Source organism: Strix aluco, chromosome 29, assembly GCF_031877795.1.
Source record: "Strix aluco isolate bStrAlu1 chromosome 29, bStrAlu1.hap1, whole genome shotgun sequence".
Lineage (NCBI taxonomy): Eukaryota > Metazoa > Chordata > Aves > Strigiformes > Strigidae > Strix > Strix aluco.
The window spans coordinates 5,160,521-5,181,105 of NC_133959.1; the positions used below are offsets into that span (position 1 = coordinate 5,160,521).

The 20,585-nt window shown below is 58.7% G+C and overlaps 1 protein-coding gene across 15 annotated transcripts in view; it reads left to right on the forward strand.

Moving 5' to 3' along the window:
* TCF3 (transcription factor 3) overlaps nt 1–20,585 on the forward strand; it is an 81,907-nt gene that overhangs the window by 53,117 nt on the left and 8,205 nt on the right. For 2 of the 15 annotated variants that reach the window (XM_074808838.1, XM_074808840.1), the window contains exons 7-19: nt 1,445–1,574; nt 3,224–3,273; nt 7,890–7,992; nt 8,289–8,428; nt 8,625–8,751; nt 9,639–9,697; nt 10,451–10,529; nt 12,248–12,321; nt 12,796–12,999; nt 14,296–14,419; nt 14,925–15,090; nt 16,137–16,375; nt 20,117–20,261. In XM_074808838.1, coding sequence (XP_074664939.1) covers nt 1,445–1,574; nt 3,224–3,273; nt 7,890–7,992; nt 8,289–8,428; nt 8,625–8,751; nt 9,639–9,697; nt 10,451–10,529; nt 12,248–12,321; nt 12,796–12,999; nt 14,296–14,419; nt 14,925–15,090; nt 16,137–16,375; nt 20,117–20,259 — 1,638 coding nt within the window. In that variant the 3' untranslated portion in view covers nt 20,260–20,261. Of the gene's footprint in view, nt 1–1,444; nt 1,575–3,223; nt 3,274–7,889; nt 7,993–8,288; nt 8,429–8,624; nt 8,752–9,638; nt 9,698–10,450; nt 10,530–12,247; nt 12,322–12,795; nt 13,000–14,295; nt 14,420–14,924; nt 15,091–16,136; nt 16,376–19,346; nt 19,574–20,116; nt 20,262–20,585 lie in introns of those variants that run through there. The other 13 variants (XM_074808842.1, XM_074808852.1, XM_074808845.1 and 10 more) reach the window with 10 other exon arrangements.

Consider the following 20,585-nt stretch of genomic DNA (forward strand, 5'->3'; position numbering starts at 1 on the left):
CCTGCTGGAGGAGCTGGGCAGCAGCGACCCAGCCCTCCAGGACCTCCTCCAGGGTGCTGTGCTGCTTGCTTTTCTTGGCTGCGCTGCTCCGTGGTGCGTAGCGGTTTCAATGCAAAGGTAATATGACCGGTGGAACAGATTGCAGGAATTTCACCAGCTGTGAATACACGAGCTCCTCTTTCCCTCCCCGACCCCTTTCTGGAGGAGACGGAGTTTTAAAGCAGTGGGTTTTTCTTTCCAGTTTCTCAAAAGCCTGAAATCCTCCTCTATTTCAACGTGTTGCCCTCGGAAGATGGGTCAAAGCTAAGCTTTTGTTACTTAAAGGCCCTTTGCCAGCCCTCTTAAATTCCACTTAAATACATTTCACTTTCTCCCGAGGTGAAAGGGGCAATGCTCCTGGAGCAAAGGCACTCTTGCTCCATCCCGGGAGCCAGCGAGCACCCTGGGCTCCAGCTCCCTCCCGTTGGCTCCGCGCTGCTTCCCAGAGTGCCCAAGGTCAGCCGGGATAAACAAGAGGGAGGAGTTTCCTCTTTTTAGAAAGAGGGATTTGACTTTTCCCTGATAAAATGCAAGAGAAAACCACCCCCTGCAGAGGCATTGCAGCTCTGTCGCATCGTCCGCGATGGGTCCAGCGACGTGGTACTGGGGGTGGGAGAGAAACCGTCAGCGCTGGCACCCTGGGCTGGGTTTTACGGCCGGGGGTGCTGGGAGAGGCACAGTCAGGCCTCTCCTGTCTCTTGCGGTCGGTTTAGGCACGGTCGAGAGATGGGACAGCCCGGGGGTCCTGGGTTTGCTGCCGGGTGAGCGCTGAGCCTCTGCCCTGGCCGGGTCCCCGGCGGCGCCGCGGGGGCAAGGGGCAGCGCGGGGCTGTTCTGTCGGATCTGCCTTCTGAGGTTGGGTGGCCACGTTGTGCCCATCAGGGGTGTCCCCGTGGGCACCAAAGCACCGGTCACATCACAGACTGTCATCCCTCGTTGTAAAACCTCGGAGGTGGAGAGGGAAGAGTTTTGTCCTGAGTAAGGTGGGTGGGAAGTGCTGCACAAGCCCCTCAGCCTGACTGTGGCCTCCTCTTTGCCTTCAGCAGGCTGGGACGATAAAAGGGTTGGCAGGGTCTCATCCTGCCCTTGTGGGACTGTGATGTTCCCTGCAATGGCACCTGCTAGTTTGCTTCCTTGGTTTGTAGAGAGGTTCCTTGCTGGGGTCCAGTGAGAAAACACACCTCAAAAGACCCTATTCTTATTGCACACGTATTCCCCCACCGCTTCCCCCGTATTTACATATTTGTTTTTCCTTCTGTCCCTTTGGCTTGTCTATTTTGTATTTTTTTTTCCCCTTGGCTGAATTTGTGTGAAGGTGGCTCAAGGCAGCTCTGTTCTCTCCCAGCGAGCGCGGTGGTTTTCCAGCGTAATTACATGGAACGGCTTTTCTGTCTCCTTGTTTGCAGACTGGTTTCCTGCCCAGTGAAATGGGAATCGCAAGTCCAAGCACGCTTTCCCCCACCGGGGTGAAAGGGGGGTCTCAGTATTTTTCTTACCCCAGCAATCCTCGCAGGAGAGGTGCTGAGAGCAACATAGGTAAGTGGCTTCGTGTCACCCTCGGGTGCTGCTGCTCCGGTTTGTGCTGCAGCTTGGGCAAGCGAGCGCGGGGGCCGGGCTGGGATCTGCCTTCGGGATGAAAGCGCTGATGTTGCCGTGTGTGCACGTAGGTGTGAAATGGGCATTTGCTTTTTTTAGCGGGAGGAGGGAAATAAATATATATATATATATACACACACATAATTTTTAAAAAGGGGGATTTGGACTCAGAGTCATGTAGAATTTCCTTCTTTCTGGAAAATGTCAGATTAGGTGAAAGCAGCCAGATGGCTTGAGGTTCTTCTAAAAATGCCTCCAGCCGCACTACACATCAGTAGTCATTCCTGGAAAACCTTGGGCCACCTTCGAGGCTGATTTTACAGCCGACGGTCCTGCTTGGAGCCCCTGTCCTGCTGCAAGTAAACGGGACTGCCAGGAACAAGGTGTTAAGAAGCGGCGTGAGGTCCGGGCGCCCTGCTGGGGCGTGGGAGCTGTGCCCTGGGACACAGGCACTGTTTGCTCCAGGACCTCTCCCTGCCCACTTGCCTGCTTCTGTGTTCCAGAGCAGGAGTTGCCCACGCCTGGATCTACCTGGGAATAAGGCACTTTGCTTTTTACAAAGGCTAAAGTCAGGTCTGAATTTAACGTTCGAGTGAAGACAAGCCCCAGTTCTCCAGAACTTGTGTTTCTTGTCATAGTTCCCCCCCGCACCCTCCAAAGTCGCTTTCTTGCTGCTATTTTGGTCTTTCCCCAACAAACGAAACCAGAAGCGACCCAGTGTTACGTGTGCTTTTTTCCAGTGCTTTTCAGAAAAAAGCATCTACTGTCATATTGCCACTTTAAAATGGTGCTGGTTTATGTTGTCAGCCTGGAAAATGATTCTTTTGCATCAGGTCATTCTGTGTGATGAATTTCTCCTCCTGAGCTACAACCCGGCAGAGTCCCTGGCTTGGCAGACTTGCTGTGTTAGCATCCTGCACCCCCCCAGCTGGGGCTTTCCTTAATTATGAACTGAAAAAAAAAAACCCTCAAATTTTTAACCAGTGCTTCCCCTTGAGCCACTCCTCTGGATGTTTCCCCCACTGTCTCCCTGAATTGTCTCCCTTCCCCCAGGACACTGCGTCCTCCCCGCTCAGAGCTGGACCTGGAGAGATGGGCTGGGGAGGGACCAGCCTGGGGCAAGCGCCGTCCCTGCAGCAGTGAAGCTTTCCCAAGTGCATTACTGTATAAGGAGCAAATGAAAATACAACCCCATCCCTGCGTTTGTTCTCTTTCTGCATCCTCTCTCTGCAAACCCACTTTGAGTTAAATCGTTTCCAAAAAAACCCCAACGAGGGCTTATTTATGGGCTCGGTCTCTTCCAAAGAGCAAGTGGAGCCCTTCTCTCATCGCGGTGTTTTGGGCAACTGCTCTGTGAACTCTGCTCGTGGGTGAAACCCGCCCTCAGAGGGTGCAGACAAGACAAAGAGGAGAGGTTCATCCTCAGACACTTCACTATTGATGCTTCCTTGGCTACGGGGCGTTTGGGATCTGAGCCGTGTTTGTACCTGCATCTTCCATCCTTGGAGACTTTTAGCTGTAGCTTGTTGTTTTCTCTCCCGCTGACCCCCCTTCAAAAATTAGATCCTCTCTTCTTCTCTTTAAACCAGACGGACAGCCCAAAAAGGTTCGGAAGGTGCCTCCTGGACTCCCCTCCTCGGTAAGTGCAGGAGTGTTTTCCCTGTAGGTATCCCATCCCCGTTCCTCCATCCCCTGGGCATCCCTGCTCCCTTTGCTGCGAGAGCCGCCGGCCCTACAGGTCCAGCCACCCCAAATATCGAGGGAGTTGGGTTTTAGCAGGACAGGGAAGGGTCTTCCCAGCTTCAGCTTCTGATGGAGGAGAAATGGGGAAGCGCTGTGAGCTGTGGAACCTAATGAGAGAGGAGCTGCAGCGCTCCCCGTGCGTTGCAGCCAGCGGCGGCACCTCCCTGGCCGGAGCCCGGACCCACCGCCTCCTGCCCTCGCTGGCTCTCGTCTGTTTGACGTTATGTCGCGAGTACCCGAGTGAAATGTAATATTTGGTGTGATCGGATTTCACTCCAGAAGGGAAACCAAACCAGTTGTAATGCGGGCAGGCAGCTGGGGCTGCTCCAGGTGTGTGCGCTGCCTGGGCTGTTTTATAAGAAAGCCGAGCAGCCTGTAGGAATATGTTAGCCATGCTCCTGCGGCTGTTACGGGGGAATAAACTGAACAATGTCTTTGTGGCTTGAAGTAATGGGATCTCCAGGAAAGCTAATTGGAGCGGGCTGGAGGGTTCCTGCAGGAACAGGGGAGCTGTCTGGCTGTGCGGCGGCCGAGGCTGCATTCCTCGCTGGAGCGTTCGCGTGCTTGCAGGGGGACGGGCGGGCTCTGGCCCTGCGCTGGCGAGCTGGAGCTCGGGCTGGGGCTGCGCTGGAGACGTGCCCTTGCCCGAGCGTGTCGTGCCGCTCGCTGCCAGAGCTGATGCTGATGCGATGTGAAGCGGGCGCCTGTTCCCAGGGAACACCCGTGTGTGTCCACCCCGGGGGGGAGAGCTCATGCTGTGGCGTCCCCTCGCTGCCAGCGCAAAGCTGGAGCTGTAACCTCCACCGTGAGCTCTGCCTCTGGAAATGGGCCCCTAAGATGCTGGTGTGGGGAGGATGGAGGGGGAGGAAGACACCCAGGGCTTGCTGGACTGGGCTCGCAGACCCGGGGGTGTTGGAGGGTCCAGGGGGGCGTTGGAGGGTCCGTGCGGACCCACATCTTGCAGAAACCAGCTCCAGTCAGAAGAGTCTGTTTTAACAGGGGAAAAACCTGCTCGAAGCAGAATCCGTATCACTGCATCGAGTTTCTGTGTGAAATTCGGAGCTTTTAAACCCCCGTCAACATGTGGGGAAAACATTTCTCCCAACAAATGGCCCTTTATTGGCCTCAGATTTCAAAGGTGATGGGGCTCGCTGCCCGTCGTGCTGGCAGTGCCCTGAAGGGCCCCGATTCCCACAGGAAGAGCCGCTCGGTTTTTGCCAAAACTCAGCCCCTTCCCTGTGTCTGAGCCGACACCTGCACAGCGGCTTTTCCAGCCCAGAACACGCCGGCTGTCGCCTCGGCTGCCCCTTGACCACAAAGCTCCAGTTTTAGGTGTACGAGCCGGTGCTGCCTCTCTCCGCTGCCCTCTCGTTGCTGTGACCTCCAGCTTCTTGGTTTGTTTTTGAACTTCCACACCTGGGGAGAGAAATCCGCGGCGAGAGGAGAGTGGAGCAAAAGGAGTCGCCGGCCCCAAAGGCAGCGGATCAAAGGCTCTTTCTTGTCTGACTTGCCTGTGCCCACCCTGTGTTGTTGCTGGACCCCGTGCAAAATAAATAGGTTAATCAGCATCGTATTAAAATAAAGTGCTTTAATCTGTAATTCCCTAGCTGCTTTGAAAACTGGAGAGGTCAGTGGCTGGAATAGTTGAGGGTGGCTGAAAAGGAAGTGGTTCTGCCAGAGGCACCGAGAGGCACTGGCGGTGCGAGGTGGTTAAAGAGGGATGTGAAGGGCGCTGCCGGGCAGGGACCGAGCGGCTCGGTGGCGCAGAGCTGCCTTTGCTTGGAACCCGCGGCCCTTTGGGGTTAGTTCTTGTGAAATAGGTGCTGGGCTGGGGCAGTGGCACGTGGCTGGGGCTGCCTGCGGGGCACGGAGCCCCTTGGAGCGACGTGACTGCGAAGCGGGGTTAGTGCTCGCGGCCGCACTCCCCCGTGGGCTGGCGTGTCTGGGCACGGGACCCAGGGCTGGATGAGGCCCCCGAGCCCCTGCTGCTCTGACTTTGCCGGAGGAAGCCAGCGAAGGATTTTGTGCAAGTTGGTTCCTGCAGGATTTTGTTGCCGCAGCGAGTGTGGTGGCTGGGAGGTGTTTCAGCCTGCGAATTCGCAGTCTGGTCACCGCTCTGTTTAGCTTTAGTCTGCCTGAAGTCCCACCCCAGTTCAAGCATTTAAGCAAGAAAAACAGGGAAAGGGGGGAAAAAAAAACCCAACCCAACACCACAAAGCCCTGCGAATCCCAGCGCTGGGGCTTTTCAAGCGGCTCTCTCGCCGCGCTGGCAATTTTAACCGGAGGAAATGACCTCACCTGGAGGTCCCCGAGGCCGCCGCCGGCGCGAGGGCTGGGGCCGCGGCGTGGGGAGCGGGGACCTGGCGCTGATTTACCGTTTCCTGCGGTGCTTGGCCGGCAGCTCGGCCGGCTCCCCCGTGCGCCGTGGGGCTGCGATGCTCCTCGCTTGGCCGGTGCGGGGAAGGAGGGGAGTTGGCTTTTCACAGCCTCCCCTGTGCTGAGCATGGAAATGAAAAATCTGGAGGGGCCAGGACCACTCCGGCGGTGAAACCTGGTCCCCCGAGGATCCAACAGGAGATGGTGGGGTTGGGGATGGCAGAGCAGTGTGGATACGCCGCAAGGTGAAACACCCCCCCCACACACTGCAACCCTGAACCGCTCATCCCTGCTATTTTATTCTTCTTATTTTCACTCTGGATTTATTAAATGGCTGTTGCAGCTCACCGCGGCCCCCCCGCACCTGCTCCGCTGCCGCACAGCTGCCTCGCGCGCTGGCCAGGTGCCAGCCCCTGGCAGATGGCGCGGGGCTATTAGACGTGCTTCATTCGATTCCCTGTCCCAGCTCCCGCTATTTAATCAAATTATAGGAAAAGTCAATTTACTGGATTCTTGTTCTTTGCAGCCTCCTCCATTCCCCCGCTCTCCCCGGCCGCACGCGCTGCCCACGCGCGGCTCCGGGCGCCCGCTTCACCCCGGCGCTGTCCTGCGATGCCTCACAAAGGCGAAGTGCTGTGAATTTTCTTTTTTGAGCGAGGGACGAAGGGCAGCTGCCAGCGTCTGTCAGGTTTTTCCCTTCCCCCTCTCTTTTATTTTATTTTTTAAAATTTTTCTTTTCTTTTACAAGTTCCCCAGTCTCAATCTGTAGCGCTGATGCCCACAAGTTGCTTTCAGCTCCCCGTTGCCCCGCAGGGTCTGGCCGCCCACTGCCCAAGAGCCGATCAGCAGCGGGGGGCCAGGGCTGCCCCCCTCTGAACCCCCCCAGCTTTGAGGGAAGCTGCTTCAAGAAGCAGAAACTGGGGCTGCCAGGGGAAAATGAATCAATATATTTAAGTGCGATCGCTGGTGCTTTTCAAAGCTTTTTTTTTAACAAAAAGACCCCTTTTATCTATTACCCCCCCCCCCCAATGAAAGAATAAATTATTGGTGTTCTGGGCAGTTACAGAAATAGAGAACAATTTTGCCCCTTCTTGCTGGGTGAGAACAAGGGGTCGGAGGGAGCTGGCTGGGTGTGGGGAAAGAGAAACTCAGGGCAGGTTTCCTTTCCAAAGAGAGCTGGGTCTTCCAGACAGAGCTGGCTGAGCATGCCCGGCCAGCCCCTGCCCCCGCCTCTGCTTTCGTGTGTATTTAAAAAAAAAAAAAATTATTAGCAGTTTCAGAATGAATCAATGGGGATGAAAATAAGCTGTAACAAAAGTTCTCACGTAATTTTGTGTGGCATTTCGGTTTCTTTGCGTGTTGCTTTTCTACTCTAAAAGTAATCTTTGTGCACTGGCACAAGATGATTTTCGGTAAGGGCTTTCCAAGATGGGTTTGGTTAATTTAGAAGGGGGAAAAAAAAGTGCTTTTTCTTTTGCTTAACGTGCTGTTAAATAACGTAGTGAAATGTTGCTGCAGAAATCTGGCCAAAGCTGTCCGAGAGCCATCCCCTCCCGTGTGACATCCCTTTTGAGGCACTGCTCAGCCCTCAGCTTCCCCCGTGCCTCAGTTTCCCCTCGAGTGGGACGGGCTGATCCCCGGGAAGGGTTTGAGCCGAGGCCACGCTCAGGAGCGGCAGGGCTGGTGCAGGGGCAAGTGGGTCCCGCAGCCTCACGGGTCCCCGTTGCCACCACCCAGCCCGTGCCCTTGGGTGCGGGGTTAGCACCCAGAAACGATGGCTTTTGTGGTTACCCATAAAAAGTTATAACCGCAGAAAAAGGAACTAGAGCAGAGAGTTGAAACTTCTGCTAGCGCCGGCGTCTTCTGCAGGAGGGGGCTGCGGGGATCCGGGTTACGGGAAGGCAGAGGGGATACGTCTGCGTGATGGTCCCTGTGTCGCTCCGGGGCGCAGCCGTGCCGTTCGGTACCGCCGCCGCGACTTCAGCTGAGCAGCTTCGGTTCCCCCCCCGACTGACTCTGGTTCCCCCCCGGGACTGACTCTGTCACGAAGCTGTGCGGGGTGGGGTGACCCGTAGGGAGGATCTGGGGCCGTGGAGTGGCCGAGCACTTCTCATCAACCCCTTTCCTGCCCTACAGGTGTATCCATCCAACTCAGGTGATGACTACAGCAGGGATCCAGCTGGATATACTCCCTCAAAACCTCCCAGCACTGTGTATCCCGGAGCCTTTTATATGGCAGGTGAGTTATTAACATCCCTGGCGTCCTGCAGGCCAGCCAGAGCAGGGGCTGCCTGGCCCTTTACGGATGACAGGAGGAATTGCACAGCACGTGAGATGGAGGGAGCTCAGGGCAGGAGCATGTGAGACACAAAACAGCCCCAAAGTGACTCTGATTTGCTCAGTGGGTGATGTTCAGCATAGGCAGGACACGGTGGGGACAGACGCAGCCTCTCACCCTGGGCTGACTTGCCCCTGTGTGGGCTGTGGGACACGTGCCGGTGTCTCTGCCCTGCTCAGCTCTGGTTTTCCTTCCAGACGGGCTCCATAACTCGCCAGACCTGTGGAGTTCACCGGGTGCCATGAGCCAGTCGAGTTACGGTGCCATGCTGGGCAGCTCCTCCTCCCCGCTCCCACAGTCCAGCGGCTTCAACAGTTTACATCAGCACGAACGCATGGTAACGCGTCCCCACGCTGCCCCGCGGGCGGGCTTGGGGGGGCTCTGCTTGGCTGGCCAGTGGTGGCACGTCACCTCATCCCGTAGCTGTCGCCTCGGGGCGGCTGCCAACGGGGAGGACCTGGGTCCTGGCCCAGACGCCGAAGCCCCGGCAGCCTTTCGAGGGCACCTCTCACCCCTCTCCCCCTCTCTGCCAGAACTACCAGCTTCATTCAGGAGAGGTTAACGGTGGACTCCCCTCCGTGTCTGGCTTTTCCTCTGCCTCCACGCCGTACGGGGTCTCCAGTCACACGCCCCCGATCAGCGGGACGGACAGCATGATGGGTACGTGCGGCCCCCAGGCGCGTGGTGGTCCCCAGCATCACCCCCTCGCTCCACTGCTTAACTGGAAAATCAGTCTTGTGCAAACCTCTTGATGCCCGAGGCTCTGATACCTGTGTCCGAGGCACCCAGACGCTTTTTATCCCTTGTGTTTCACCCGTACATGGAGTTATTGCGTGAGGAAGAAGCGTGGCGAGGTTATGGCTGCTGGATGCCTGGGCAAGGGGACAGGGAGCTGGCTTGGGGGTTTACACCTCGCTTGGTGGATCTGGGAGGAGACCGGAATCTGTGACATTATCTCTTGGAGGTGCCGTGGCTTAAATGAGTTTCAGGAAGGATTTGCACCTGCGTTGCGGGAAGGCGGGGGTATGTGTGAAGCTGTTCATCTAAATCTGGAATAGGAAAGTTTGTGCTGCATTTGGATACCACGTTAAACCCCCAAGTGCTTTAATCTCTTACCCTGCTGAACCTGTTACAAAACCTGTTACTGAAATGAACTCGTGTTCCCCAGGAACTGGGGATCCTGACCTCGATTTGTAGAAAAACCCTTATTTAGAGGAGGGGAAGCAAGTTCAGGATTGTGGGGGCTTAAGATGCCCCGTGAAAATGGGCTGTGCTGCAGCAGAGACATTTCATCGCGGTTGATGACATGACAACTGCGACCCAACATCTGATAAAGGTGTTCCTGCAGCCCCATGAAAGCTGCTGGGGTGTGTGTGCCCTCGTCTGGGCTGCTCTGAGCTGGGCATCCATTTAATTTTCAAGCAAAGCAGTAAGAACAACAAATTTCGGTCTCAGAGCAGGTGACCCCAGAGAAGGTGGTGTACTGGTGCCTTGTCCTGCTGGGTTTCTGGCACCGTGGCAGTGACCTCTGTGTCCTCTCTCGACAGGTAACAGAGGAACCACAGCTGGGAGCTCGGGAGACGCGCTCGGGAAGGCACTAGCTTCAGTAAGAGTTTCTGCAGATCATTGACTCGGTCCCCGTCCTGTTGCAGTGTTGGACCTTCCCTCTATAACAGGGACCCTCTAGGCAGCAGGGGAGATGGACACACAGAGGAGTTTGGGTGAATGCACCCAAAAACCACCGCAGCCTCTGAGGGGAGGCTTTTCCCCGCTCTCTGTGCTGCCATCCTAAGTCCTGGGAAACTGAGGCACTGGACGTTACGGTGGCCCTGCAGACCCATGCCCACGAGCCAGCTCGGTGGCCACCCAACCTGGTCCTGCTCTGGCAACACGACCCTACGCAGCCCTTGTAGCAGGACTTGCAGGTCCCAGTTGTCCTGGCCCTGCGTTTGCTGGTTCAGACTGGAGGGCACTTGTCCCACTGGGCTATCAGGGCTTGGGGTTGCCTCTTTGCCGTTCAGTGCAGGTACCTTTGCTGCTGAGTGGTAGCAGGGGGGTGCCAGCACCGCACCCTGCAATAATTTCTTGGGGTTCTCGCTTCCCTCCGAGGTGGGACCTGAAGCACAGAGGCTGTAGCTGTAGGGGTGGCAGCAGCGGGGACAGAGAGAGACCCGGGTGTTATTGGGGAGCTGTGGGGGGACAGGTGGGCTGCTCCGGCTGGGGTGTGGGCCAGGAGGTGCGGTCAGGTGGTCCCACGGGGGGGTCCTCACTGCACCTGGGCTTGGTGGCACTGCTGGGGTGGGGGAGAGCCATCGCAGGGGTGGGCACTGCTGACTGTGCGCTGCTTCTCTCGCTCCAGATTTATTCCCCCGATCACTCTAGCAATAACTTCTCGTCAAACCCCTCTACACCGGTCGGCTCCCCTCAGGGGCTTGCAGGTAGGTGAAAAACGTTACTCTTTGTGTAAAGGGGGGTGTCAGGTTTGCTTTCAGGAGGTTCAAGGCAGGGTACTTCCCAGATCAGCCCCAAACCCTTGTTAAAAATATGGCAATCACCAAATCCAAATTTAAAGAATATTTTAAGTATTTTTAAAAGCAGGAGAGCGATGAGGAAGGCCAAGCAAACTTGAAGATGCTTTTTAAATGTCTCCTGTGAAGTTGCACGTCCATCTGCTTTAATCAGTTGTAGCTTTTCCCCCGTTTGGAGCTGAGCAGTGCCCGGGTGCGGCGAACGCTGGGTGTGTGAGGGCGACAGCTCTGCCTGCACCCGGCTTTGCCCCCGTGTAGGAGTTGAGTTAAACAACCCGCATGGGGTTGTTTAGTCTGGACAAGAGGAGGCTGAGGGGAGACCTCATGGCCCTCTACAACTCCCTGAAAGGAGGGTGCAGAGAGGGGGGATGGGTCTCTTGAGCCAAGGAACCAGCGCCAGGACAAGAGAGAATGGCCTCAAGCTGCGCCAGGGCAGGGTCAGACTGGCTCTTAGGAAGGATTTCTTTGCAGAAGGGGCTGTTGGGCGTTGGAATGGGCTGCCCAGGGCAGGGGGGGAGTCCCCATCCCTGGAGGGGTTGAAGAGTCGGGTTGACCCAGCGCTGAGGGATCTGGTGGAGTTGGGAACGGTCAGGGTGAGGTTCATGGTGGGACTGGAGGAGCTTCAAGGGCTTTTCCAACCGAGATGATTCTGTGAGTTTTAGTGGGTGGCGGGAGCCCGGCCCACACAGTAGCACCAGCACGTGCTTGAGTGGAAGCATCGCTGCCACCCCTGGGACCCGCTGCTGCCACCAGACAGACCCTGGCCCTGGGTGTCCAGTCAGGGAGAGGCTGGGAGAGTTTGTCCCTGGTTTTCTCCCGTGGGAGAAGCGCAGTGGGAACTGGGAAGCAGCCAACTAGTTAAAAAACATTTTCGGTGCCTGGTGAGAGCCCGTCTGTGCTCCCGGCCGGCGGGAGAGGGCTTGTTTCTGCCCCGCAGAGCTGGTGCCGAGGCTCCTCGTGCCCGGGGTGCGGAGCAACAGACCCCCCCAGCCTGGCGCTGCCCTGGGGCCGGGTGAGCCCAGCACAGCCGTGTGCTGCTGCCCGCTCGCTGCCGTCACAGAAACCTAAAAACCTCTCCAGGTCTGAAGGCCTGAGCTCAGTTTCCTGGTGAGGCAGAGCAGAGGTGCCATGTGGTGCTGTGGTGGCCCATGTGGTGCCATGGTGGCCCATGTGGTGCTGTGGTGGCCCAAACAATGCCATGCAGTGCCATGGTGGCCCGTGCAGTGCTGTGGTGGCCCGTGCAGTGCCATGGTGACCCACGTGGTGCCATGCAGTGCTGCAGTGGCCCGTGCGGTCCCATGGTGGCCCATGCAGTGTCATGTGGTGCCGTGGTGGCCCATGCAGTGCCATGGTGACCTGTGTGGTGCCGTGCAGTGCTGTGGTGGCCCATGCAGTCCCATGGTGGCCCGTGCAGTGCCATGCGGTGCTGTGGTGGCCTGTGTGGTGCCACGCAGTGCTGTGGTGGCCCCTGCGGTCCCATGGTGGCCCGTGCAGTGCCACGCGGTGCTGTGGTGGCCCCTGCAGTGCCGTGAGTGCCATGGTGGCCCGTGCACAGTGTGGTGGCCCATCTTCCAGCCCCATCTAGTGGCAGCCATGCCCGGTCCCAAGCTCTCCCCGTTTGTTTGCAGGCACATCCCAGTGGTCGCGAGCGAGTGGACAGGGTGCCTTATCTCCCAGCTACGAAGGGAGCCTCCACACTTTAGTAAGTGTCTCCTTTCCTCTCCCATCCCTTTGTGCCTGGCAGTAAAGGATTTTTTGGGTAAAGTCCTCTCCCGTAAACGCCCGGTGCCTGAAGGAAGATGGTTGCCCGATCGCTGGACGTTTGGTTGGAAGCAGCTGAGCAGGGCTGGGAGTGCCCTGAGCCCAGCCTTGCTGCCAGAGGCGCAGCCTTGCACCCTCCCCCTGTTCATGGCCCATGCACATCCCTGTGGGTCTGGCCCAACCAAACAGGTTTCTGGCTGGTTTCTGCCTCCCTTTCCTGTGCAGTTCCACTTGTGTGACCCCTTGTGCCTTTGGGGGACAGTACGGACAGGGTCGGGGGTTATTTCTCCTCATACCTGCTCTGTGGCAGCTGAGTGCGTGACTGCTGCCAGCCATTCCCTAGCGGAGAGCGCTGCAGCGGGTTGCTGGCTTTAAGGCGTTAATGCAGACCTATTTCTCTGTCCCATCCTTCAAGCAAAACAAAATGGAAGACAGGTTGGACGAAGCCATCCACGTGCTGAGGAATCACGCCGTGGGCCAGACAGCCGCCATGCCCAGCAACCACGGGGACATGCACGGGCTCCTGGGCTCAGCACCGGCCCACAGTGCCACCGTGGGCAGCCTGGGCCAGGCCTTCCCCGCCTCAGTCATGTCCCTGGGGAACAGGCACCCAAGTCTGGTAAGTGTGGAAGCATCGTGGCAGCTGGCGGGGGCTTGTGGGGGGACCCATGTCGCGGGGTCCCCTGAAGGACGCTGACTTTAGGGTGAGAATGGCTCCGTGTGGTCCAGCTTGGGTCAGCTGTTGAGAGCTTTGAGCGGGTGACATGCACAAAGTGCTGCACTGTGGCTTGCTGCGTTTGTGCAGGGGGGTTGAATCCGTGCTCAGCACAGTGCTGGCTCTCGGGCACGAGCCCCACATGCCCCTTGGGGCAGGCAGAGGTGGTCAAAGCTCTTCTTTCCCTGCACCATGGCTGGAAATCCCTCAAAACAGCTTCAGGCCGTCCGCAGGGGATGCAGGGAGGAGGAGAGGGATCCGGTGCAGGGCAGGACCATGGGTATAGAGAGCTGGGTATCACCAGGACCGCTCTGGGCTGTCGGGCAGGCACCGTGTCCTTCCATGTGCGTGGGGGGTGCTGATGTGTGACAGCTCATTCAGGCTCCAGGGAGCGCGACAGGTCCCGGGTGCCCTGAGCACGTGGGTGCTGGGGTCCCGTGCTGGGTCACCAGGGTCCCGCCTTGTCCAGAGGCTGGTGACCACAGGAGCACGTTTTTGGCAGAGCCGGTTGCCTGCTGCAGCGAACAGTAACGTGTCTCCAGTCTCTAGAGAACCAGACGTGCTTCCCTTCCAAACTCCCCAGACTCTGCTACTGAGCGATGAATCATGTGTGTCCTCTGTTGCAAACTGCTGCCAGCTGCAGAAATGAGAGTGTTTGCAGCAGGGCTGGCTCTGTCCTGTCGGTCCCTGGCTGGTGCAGTGCCTCCTCAGGGGGATGCAGGCTCAGAAAGGCTGCCTGACCCTCACCCTTCGCATCCAGGCCCTTGGGAGCAAAGTTTACACTGCTGGGATGTCCCTTGCTCTGGTGGCACTGGGGAGGTGGCACAAACGTTGGTGCTTGATTGAGACAGGACCCGTGCAGCCAGGCAGGGTGTCCTTGCATCCAGGCAGAGAGAGGCTTTTCCACGGCGGGGAGGGGACAGCACTGACGGGGGCTTTCTGCTTGATCCAGCTGATGTGCAGGGCACGGAGCTGCTTTCTGCAGTGCCCCCACCGCGATCCCCAGAGGAGAGCTGGTGCTGGAGCAGGTTGGCTCTTCCCTCCTGCATGCCGGCGCTCTGGGCAGCGGAAGCGCGCGAGGAGGGCGCACGGCTGCGCCTCAGCCTGGTCTGCAGAGCCCTGCCCGGGGTGACGGTGCCCATGCCCACTGGCCGTGACACTTCCCCCCCCTCAAGGCTTGCTCTGCTTGTTCTGCTGTAGGTGGGAGGAGGTCACCCCGAAGATGGGTTGTCCAGCAACCCCAGCATGCTCCACAACCATGTCACACTTCCGTCACAGCCCAGCTCACTCCCTGACCTCAGCAGGCAGCAGGACACGTACAGCGGTAAGGCAGCTCTGAGGCAGCTCTGCACGTGTGCACGCTTGAGGCTCGCCTGCCACGGGGGAGATCGGGGTCACCCGTTAGGTCCAGCCCTCTGCAGCAGCAGCCTGGGGGCAGGTGGGTGCTCTCGCAAGGCTGGTGCTTCCTTGCAGCACCCGCAGGGCAGTTTCTACCTTGAGCCTTTTCCAGAGGTTTGACCTACATCTTCCTGTCCCTCCTGCCAGCTGTGGGTGCTCAGAGCCCCCGGGCCCTGCTCCGCCAGGGGAGATTGGGCTCTGATTTGGGAGGTGCAGGGAGAATAATGGAGAGTGGTGGCAGGGCAGAGCCAGCCCCCCCTCCAGCTCCTCTTGCTGCGGACCAGCAGTGCAGAATGAGTCCGGGATGCAGCACAGCGGGAGCAGGGCCTGGGGACCCCCCCACCCTCTGTGTGGGTCCGGCCCCTGGGACCCCCCTGTCCTCCGTGTGGGTCCGGCCCCTCCAACCTCCATGTGTGGCTCTGCTTCCTCAGCAGGCTTGTCAGGGGGGCTGGGGCGAAGCAGCGTCTCCTCGGGAACCAGCGAAATAAAGAGGGAAGAAAAGGAGGACGAGGAGAACACGTCAGTGGCAGATAACTCGGAAGAGGAGAAGAAGGAGCTGAAACCCTCCCGGAACAGAACAAGGTGCTCTTTGAACAGGTCTCTCCCTTCACTTTGTTACCAGGCTGGGGGCATTTGGGCTGGGGTACGGCCGTGGTGCCCCAGGGGCTGGGCTCAGCCCGGTGAGGCCAGCGGTCGTCCTGCGGCGCAGCCCCGCCAGCCCCTGCCCTGCCGCGGGAGCCTCGCGCATCCTCCCTCGCCCAGAGGCGGCACAGCCCGGGCTCCCGCTGCTTCCCTGCGCCCGGCCGCTTCGGGCTGTGCCGGGGAAGGGTCCCTGCCACCCTCTGCTGCTGGCTCCCGTCCCCGTGGCCACAGGGCTTCCTCATGCTCGTAAAGCAGAGGGCTTGCGCCTGACCCACACGAGCTGCACCCGCCTGCGTGGTGGCTCAGGGCGTTGCGCAAAAAGGACCGAGCGCTCAGCTCCCCTCACCGGGAGCGGGGAAGGTTTTGACCTCCTCCCTGCTTCGGGTCGTCTCCGCTGTCTGCTTTGGGCTCCTGTGTCCTCTGTCCCATCCAGCCAGATATGTGGCAGCGGATCAGGTAGAGTCCTTCCAGCGTGCTGGCTTGTCTGCAACCTCGCCATCGGCTCGGAGACCTCACCAGGGTGATGTTGCCTGGTGGGGCAGCGCCAGCCCCGCTCCTGCCAGACTGCAGCCACCTCCTGCCCTGGAGGCAGAGGGCTGCGTCTTCCCAAAACACCAGTTTGGGACACCAGTGCTGGCCCCCAGACCTTCTCCAGGCCACCCTGCAACCTCCCGGCAACAAGCTCAGGCCTTAATTGCATTGTTGTGGTTTCTTTCTTTGTTGTTTAAAAACAAAACAAGCAAAAAAAAAAAAAAAAAGAGGCAGAAGAAGAGCCTTAATTGCTTCTCTCCAAAGTCACTGCGTGTCCCCGTGTCTGAGCGTGGGGCACTGGGCTGGCACGTCCCGGCGGGGACACGCAGGGCGCAGCGCCCCGGCTCGCGGGGCCATGCACGGGGTTCGGCGTCTCGGTGCCTCGACGTGTGTTTCTTTTCTGTGAGTTGACCAGTGCTGAGAGTGCACGCGAGGAATGTCCCTGTCTCGTTCTTATTTTAAACCATTAGTCAAGATGAGGATGAGGAGGACGATCTTCTTCCCCCAGAGCAAAAAGCCGAGAGAGAGAGAGAAAGGAGGGTCGCCAATAATGCCCGTGAGCGCCTGCGGGTCCGTGACATCAACGAGGCCTTTAAAGAGCTCGGACGCATGTGCCAACTCCACCTAAACAGCGAAAAACCGCAGACCAAACTGCTAATCCTACACCAGGCCGTATCAGTCATACTGAACCTGGAGCAACAAGTTAGAGGTCAGTGAGGGTCCCGGAGTGGTGATATTTTACGTATCTGATCGGCACGGGGCTGTCTGTCTGTCTGTCTCCTGTGACATGTGCTGTGGTGCCTCGCACTGTCTCTCTCCCCTGTGGCCTTGGGTTCCCAAGGCTGTTGATGTCTTTTTTTTTTTTTTTTAATTCTTTTTTTTTCTTCCCCTTTTTTGCATCCCCGCTGTTCTCTCCTTTGTTCTCCACTGCCGCTGCGTGTGCTGCATGCCGGTCCCCGAGGGGGCACCTGCGCTGTCCTCGCTTTCCCGCAGGCAGGTGTTTTGCTCAGCTGCTTGGCCAGCAAAATGAAAAAAAACAAAAAAACAAAACCCACACAAAAAACCCAGCAGATCTCTCAGAGGGAGCCCTCCGAGGGCTGCTCCAAGCACAGAGCCCGTCTCTGCCCGCGGCCGCAGCGAGCGATGCCCCGTCCTCCCCGCCCGCCCGGCGCGGGGCTCTGCGCTCCCGTCCCCACCCCGCAACCCCCCCGGGGATCGCTGGAGCCGTGCGAGGGGCGGCAGGACGGCGACGCTGAGCCCGGGCTTGAGCAGCCCTCGCTGCCTGGACACACTGGTCTCCGATGGGAGCACTGCGCGTCCCTAGAGCAGAGCCCGGAGCTGCCGGCGGGCGTGCGCAGGCTCTCCGCCTCGCCGGGACACGCTCGCTCCCTTCCCACGAGTGTCTGCGCCCGTCTCGGCCGCCCGTGCTGGCGCTGGGTGCCGCGTCCCGCTGGGAGGGGAAGCCGAGGGCTTGGCTTCCCGCTCCGGAGGACTTTGCTGCTTTGTTCCCGCATCCCGCAGTGCATGCTCCCGCTCCCCGGCCCGCTGCGCAGGGCGCCGGGGCAGGTTAACCCCCTTTCTCTCTGCAGAGGCTGTTGTAACACGCATCGGTGGTTTGTGCCTGGCTGTGCTCCTCTCTGCTGGCCTCTGCTGTTGCATTGATGTTGGAGTCCTTTGTGCCTCTCTTCAGTTTGTAATTTTTTGCCTTTCATAACATGTATATTTTTTCCTGTCTCTTTTTTAATTTCCCCTTCCTTTTTTATTTTTTATTTCGAGTTTTTATTTTTTGGTTCTGTTCTTTCCGATCTCCTACAGACAGTCCCCAGCCGTGACCTCTCGGTGGTCCCACTCTCTACCTTGTACTTGCTGCTTGCGGATCGAGGCAGGAGCCGAGGGGCGGCGGGGGGCAGGGGGTAGACAGAGTTGGCACCGTGTTCACTTTGGTCTCCCACGCTTGTCCCTTTTTAAACCCTTCTTGGACGCAGCCGGGGAAGCGAGCCGAGCCCCGCGTGCTGCTGTCCGCAGGCGTTAGCGCAGGCAGTTAGGGTGTCCCTTCTCTGGCCTTCGGGCTACTTTGCAGGAGAGAAGCCACCCCCCCCCGGCCCCATCCCCTCGTGGTGGGAGTGGGGCCGTGGGGTCCCTGCCTGCCCGGCCGGGGCTGCTGGGACCCTCCCGCTGCTGTCAGCAGCTGACAGGGCAGGAAGGGAAAGGAGAAGATTGGGGGGGCGTTGCAGGGGGCCGAGCAGGCAGGTCAGTGCCCCTCCGAGCAGGGCACAAGGCAGCCAAGGCATCGCACGTCCCTGTAACCCAGAGGGACCCCCTGGGTGTGCAGCCCGCCAGCAGCGCTCACCGGTGGCAGGGAAATGGCTCCATCCTGCCTGGCTGCTGCCTGCAAGGTGCTGCTGGAGCTGAGTCCCTGCTGGGGGCAGGTACCAGCCAGGAACCGCGGCTGCCAGCGTGTGTTCGGAGGAATGAGCTGGGTTCCTGCTGCGAGTGGGTTCGGGTGCCCCCTGGCCACCCTGGGCGTGCTGGAGAGAAGGGGGCAGTGCCGGCTGGGGCACAGGGCAGTGAGGAGGGGACACGGGCAGGGACAAGGCAGCGAGGAGAGGTTGCAGGCAGGGACAGTGGGCCAAGCACTTGCCTGGGGGAGCCCTTGCTCCCCACCACACGGTTGGGCAGTGTCTGGAGGCTCTCCAGACCCCCCCGGCGCACCCAGGAAGGCTCTGACTCTGCGGCCCCTCTTCAGTGAAGGCTTATCCCCACATGGCTCCCCTGGAGCCGAAGGCCACAGTCTGTCCCAGTGCCAGGTCTGACCCGAGGACCCTCCTCAGATAGGTGTCTTTCCTGCAAGAATTTTTGCTCTGGGGGAGAAGGTCGTCTGTACAGTAAATTGGGGGTTTGGAGGGGACGGGCTGCGGGTGAGGCCATGGTTTAAGATGCTGCCAGCACGACTCTGCCTTCCCCCATGGTCCCTGCCTGTTTCGGGCACCCCTGGGGTGCTGCCAGTGGTGGACGCTCTCCCAAAGCTCCTGACCATGCCTGAAAAAGAAAATCACCCCTTTCCAGAGAGATTTTGGCTGTGTTGAAAGACCTGGATTCAGTGTCTGCATCCAAGGCTGACCCTCAGCAGCAGCCGGGGCACTTGGCTCCTGCTCTTGGTGCTGCCCCCCACCCCTAAGAGGGTGCCAGGCCAGGCTGCCTGAAACGCCTTCACTGGGAGGATTTTGCTGCAGATGGGATTTTTGAAGGAAATCTTACAAAGAGGGATTTGCTTTCTGCCAGAAACTCTTTCCTTGGGGGATGAACCCAGTGTTTTTGACTGAGACCCCCGCCCTGACCTTTTAGTTTTCAGCCAAAAATGAACAGAAAGGCAAAATTTTGCGGAGGGGAGAAGGTGTCGGTGTCAATACTGCATCCACTGCCCACCCTTGCCCCCGGCAGCACCTTCCAGCCCCGTGGGAGCCCGGCCCCGTGCTGGCAGCACCTTCACGTGGCTCGCAGAGGCGCAGCCCCAGTAGCCCGGGTCGCGCCAGGAAGCACCCGAGACGAATTGGCTTTGCAAAGTGAGGCTGTTTGAGCCATTTCCAGTGGACACCAGAAGCACTACCAGCACGGCAACGTATAGCCCCCCCACCTTGGTACCACCCCCCTGACTAATCCCTGTGGTGCTATGAACCCAGCAGTACAGACGAGGCCTTGTCACTGGAGGACAAAGATCTGAGGGACCGGGAGAGGAGAATGGCCAATAACGCCAGGGAAAGGGTGCGTGTGCGGGACATTAACGAGGCCTTTAAAGAACTGGGACGCATGTGTCAGATGCACTTAAAAACGGACAAAGCACAGACCAAACTGATCATCCTACAGCAAGCGGTGCAGGTCATTCTGGGCCTGGAGCAGCAAGTACGAGGTATGGTACCAGCTGGCAGGTGCATTTCGGGGCCTTTCTCTCCCCCCACATCTCTGCGTGCGCGTGCATCTCTGTTGTGACTCCTGCTTTCGGTGCGAGGTGGTGTGTTTGCATCGCCAGCAGCACCCTCGCGGCAGGCTGAGCTTTCCAAAGCCCCGGCCTGGGGTGGATTCGAGGCCGCTCTGTCCGTCTCCCTTTATGCTCAATGGGAATTTGGCACCTGGATCCCATTAAGCAGCTTTGGAAAACTCAGTCCTCAACTCCCGGAGCTGGCTGAGGCACTTGGGGTTTTCTGAAAGCAAGCACATGTTTAAATTGGCGTGGTGTTTCAGCCGGGCACGGGGTTTTGCTCTAGCAGGGGTCCGGCCAAGTTACTGCAGCCACTGCAAGGAGCAGCTTGCATTGAGGTTGTTTCCTCGCATGGTCCCGTGTGTCTGTCCCGGGACTCTGTCCTCGCTCTCTCTTTCGGATGCTGCTGCCGTGCGCGATGCTGTTGCCCAAACTGAGGTTGCTTCCCTCCCTCCCTTGCTGTCTTTGGCATAGAGCGCAATCTGAACCCTAAAGCAGCCTGCTTGAAGCGTCGGGAAGAGGAGAAAGTGTCCGGAGTAGTAGGAGATCCCCAGATGACACTTTCAGCTTCACATCCTGGTCTAGGAGATGGTCACAACCCTGTTGGACACATGTAAAGGTATCATCCCCCTGCCCTGTGATCCCAGCACCCCGCTGCGGGTCCGACCCGCTGCCGACACGCGCTGCTCTGCTTCGGCTGCTCAGCCCCGCTCGTTCGGTGCCAGCCAACGTCCTTAATTTACCTGAAGTAAATGACTTGCACGTGCGTGTCGTTTGCTTGTCCGCGGACACCCAGCGCCTCTGCCCACAGCAGAGGTGCAGCCCCGTAGCTGGGTCGGAGGGTTTTGGTGCTGTCACCACCCTGAGCGAGCTCAGCTCTGCTCTGCCCCTCCCAGCCCTGCCCCAGTTGGCTGCTGGAAACCAGCAACTCCTTTGCCTGGTG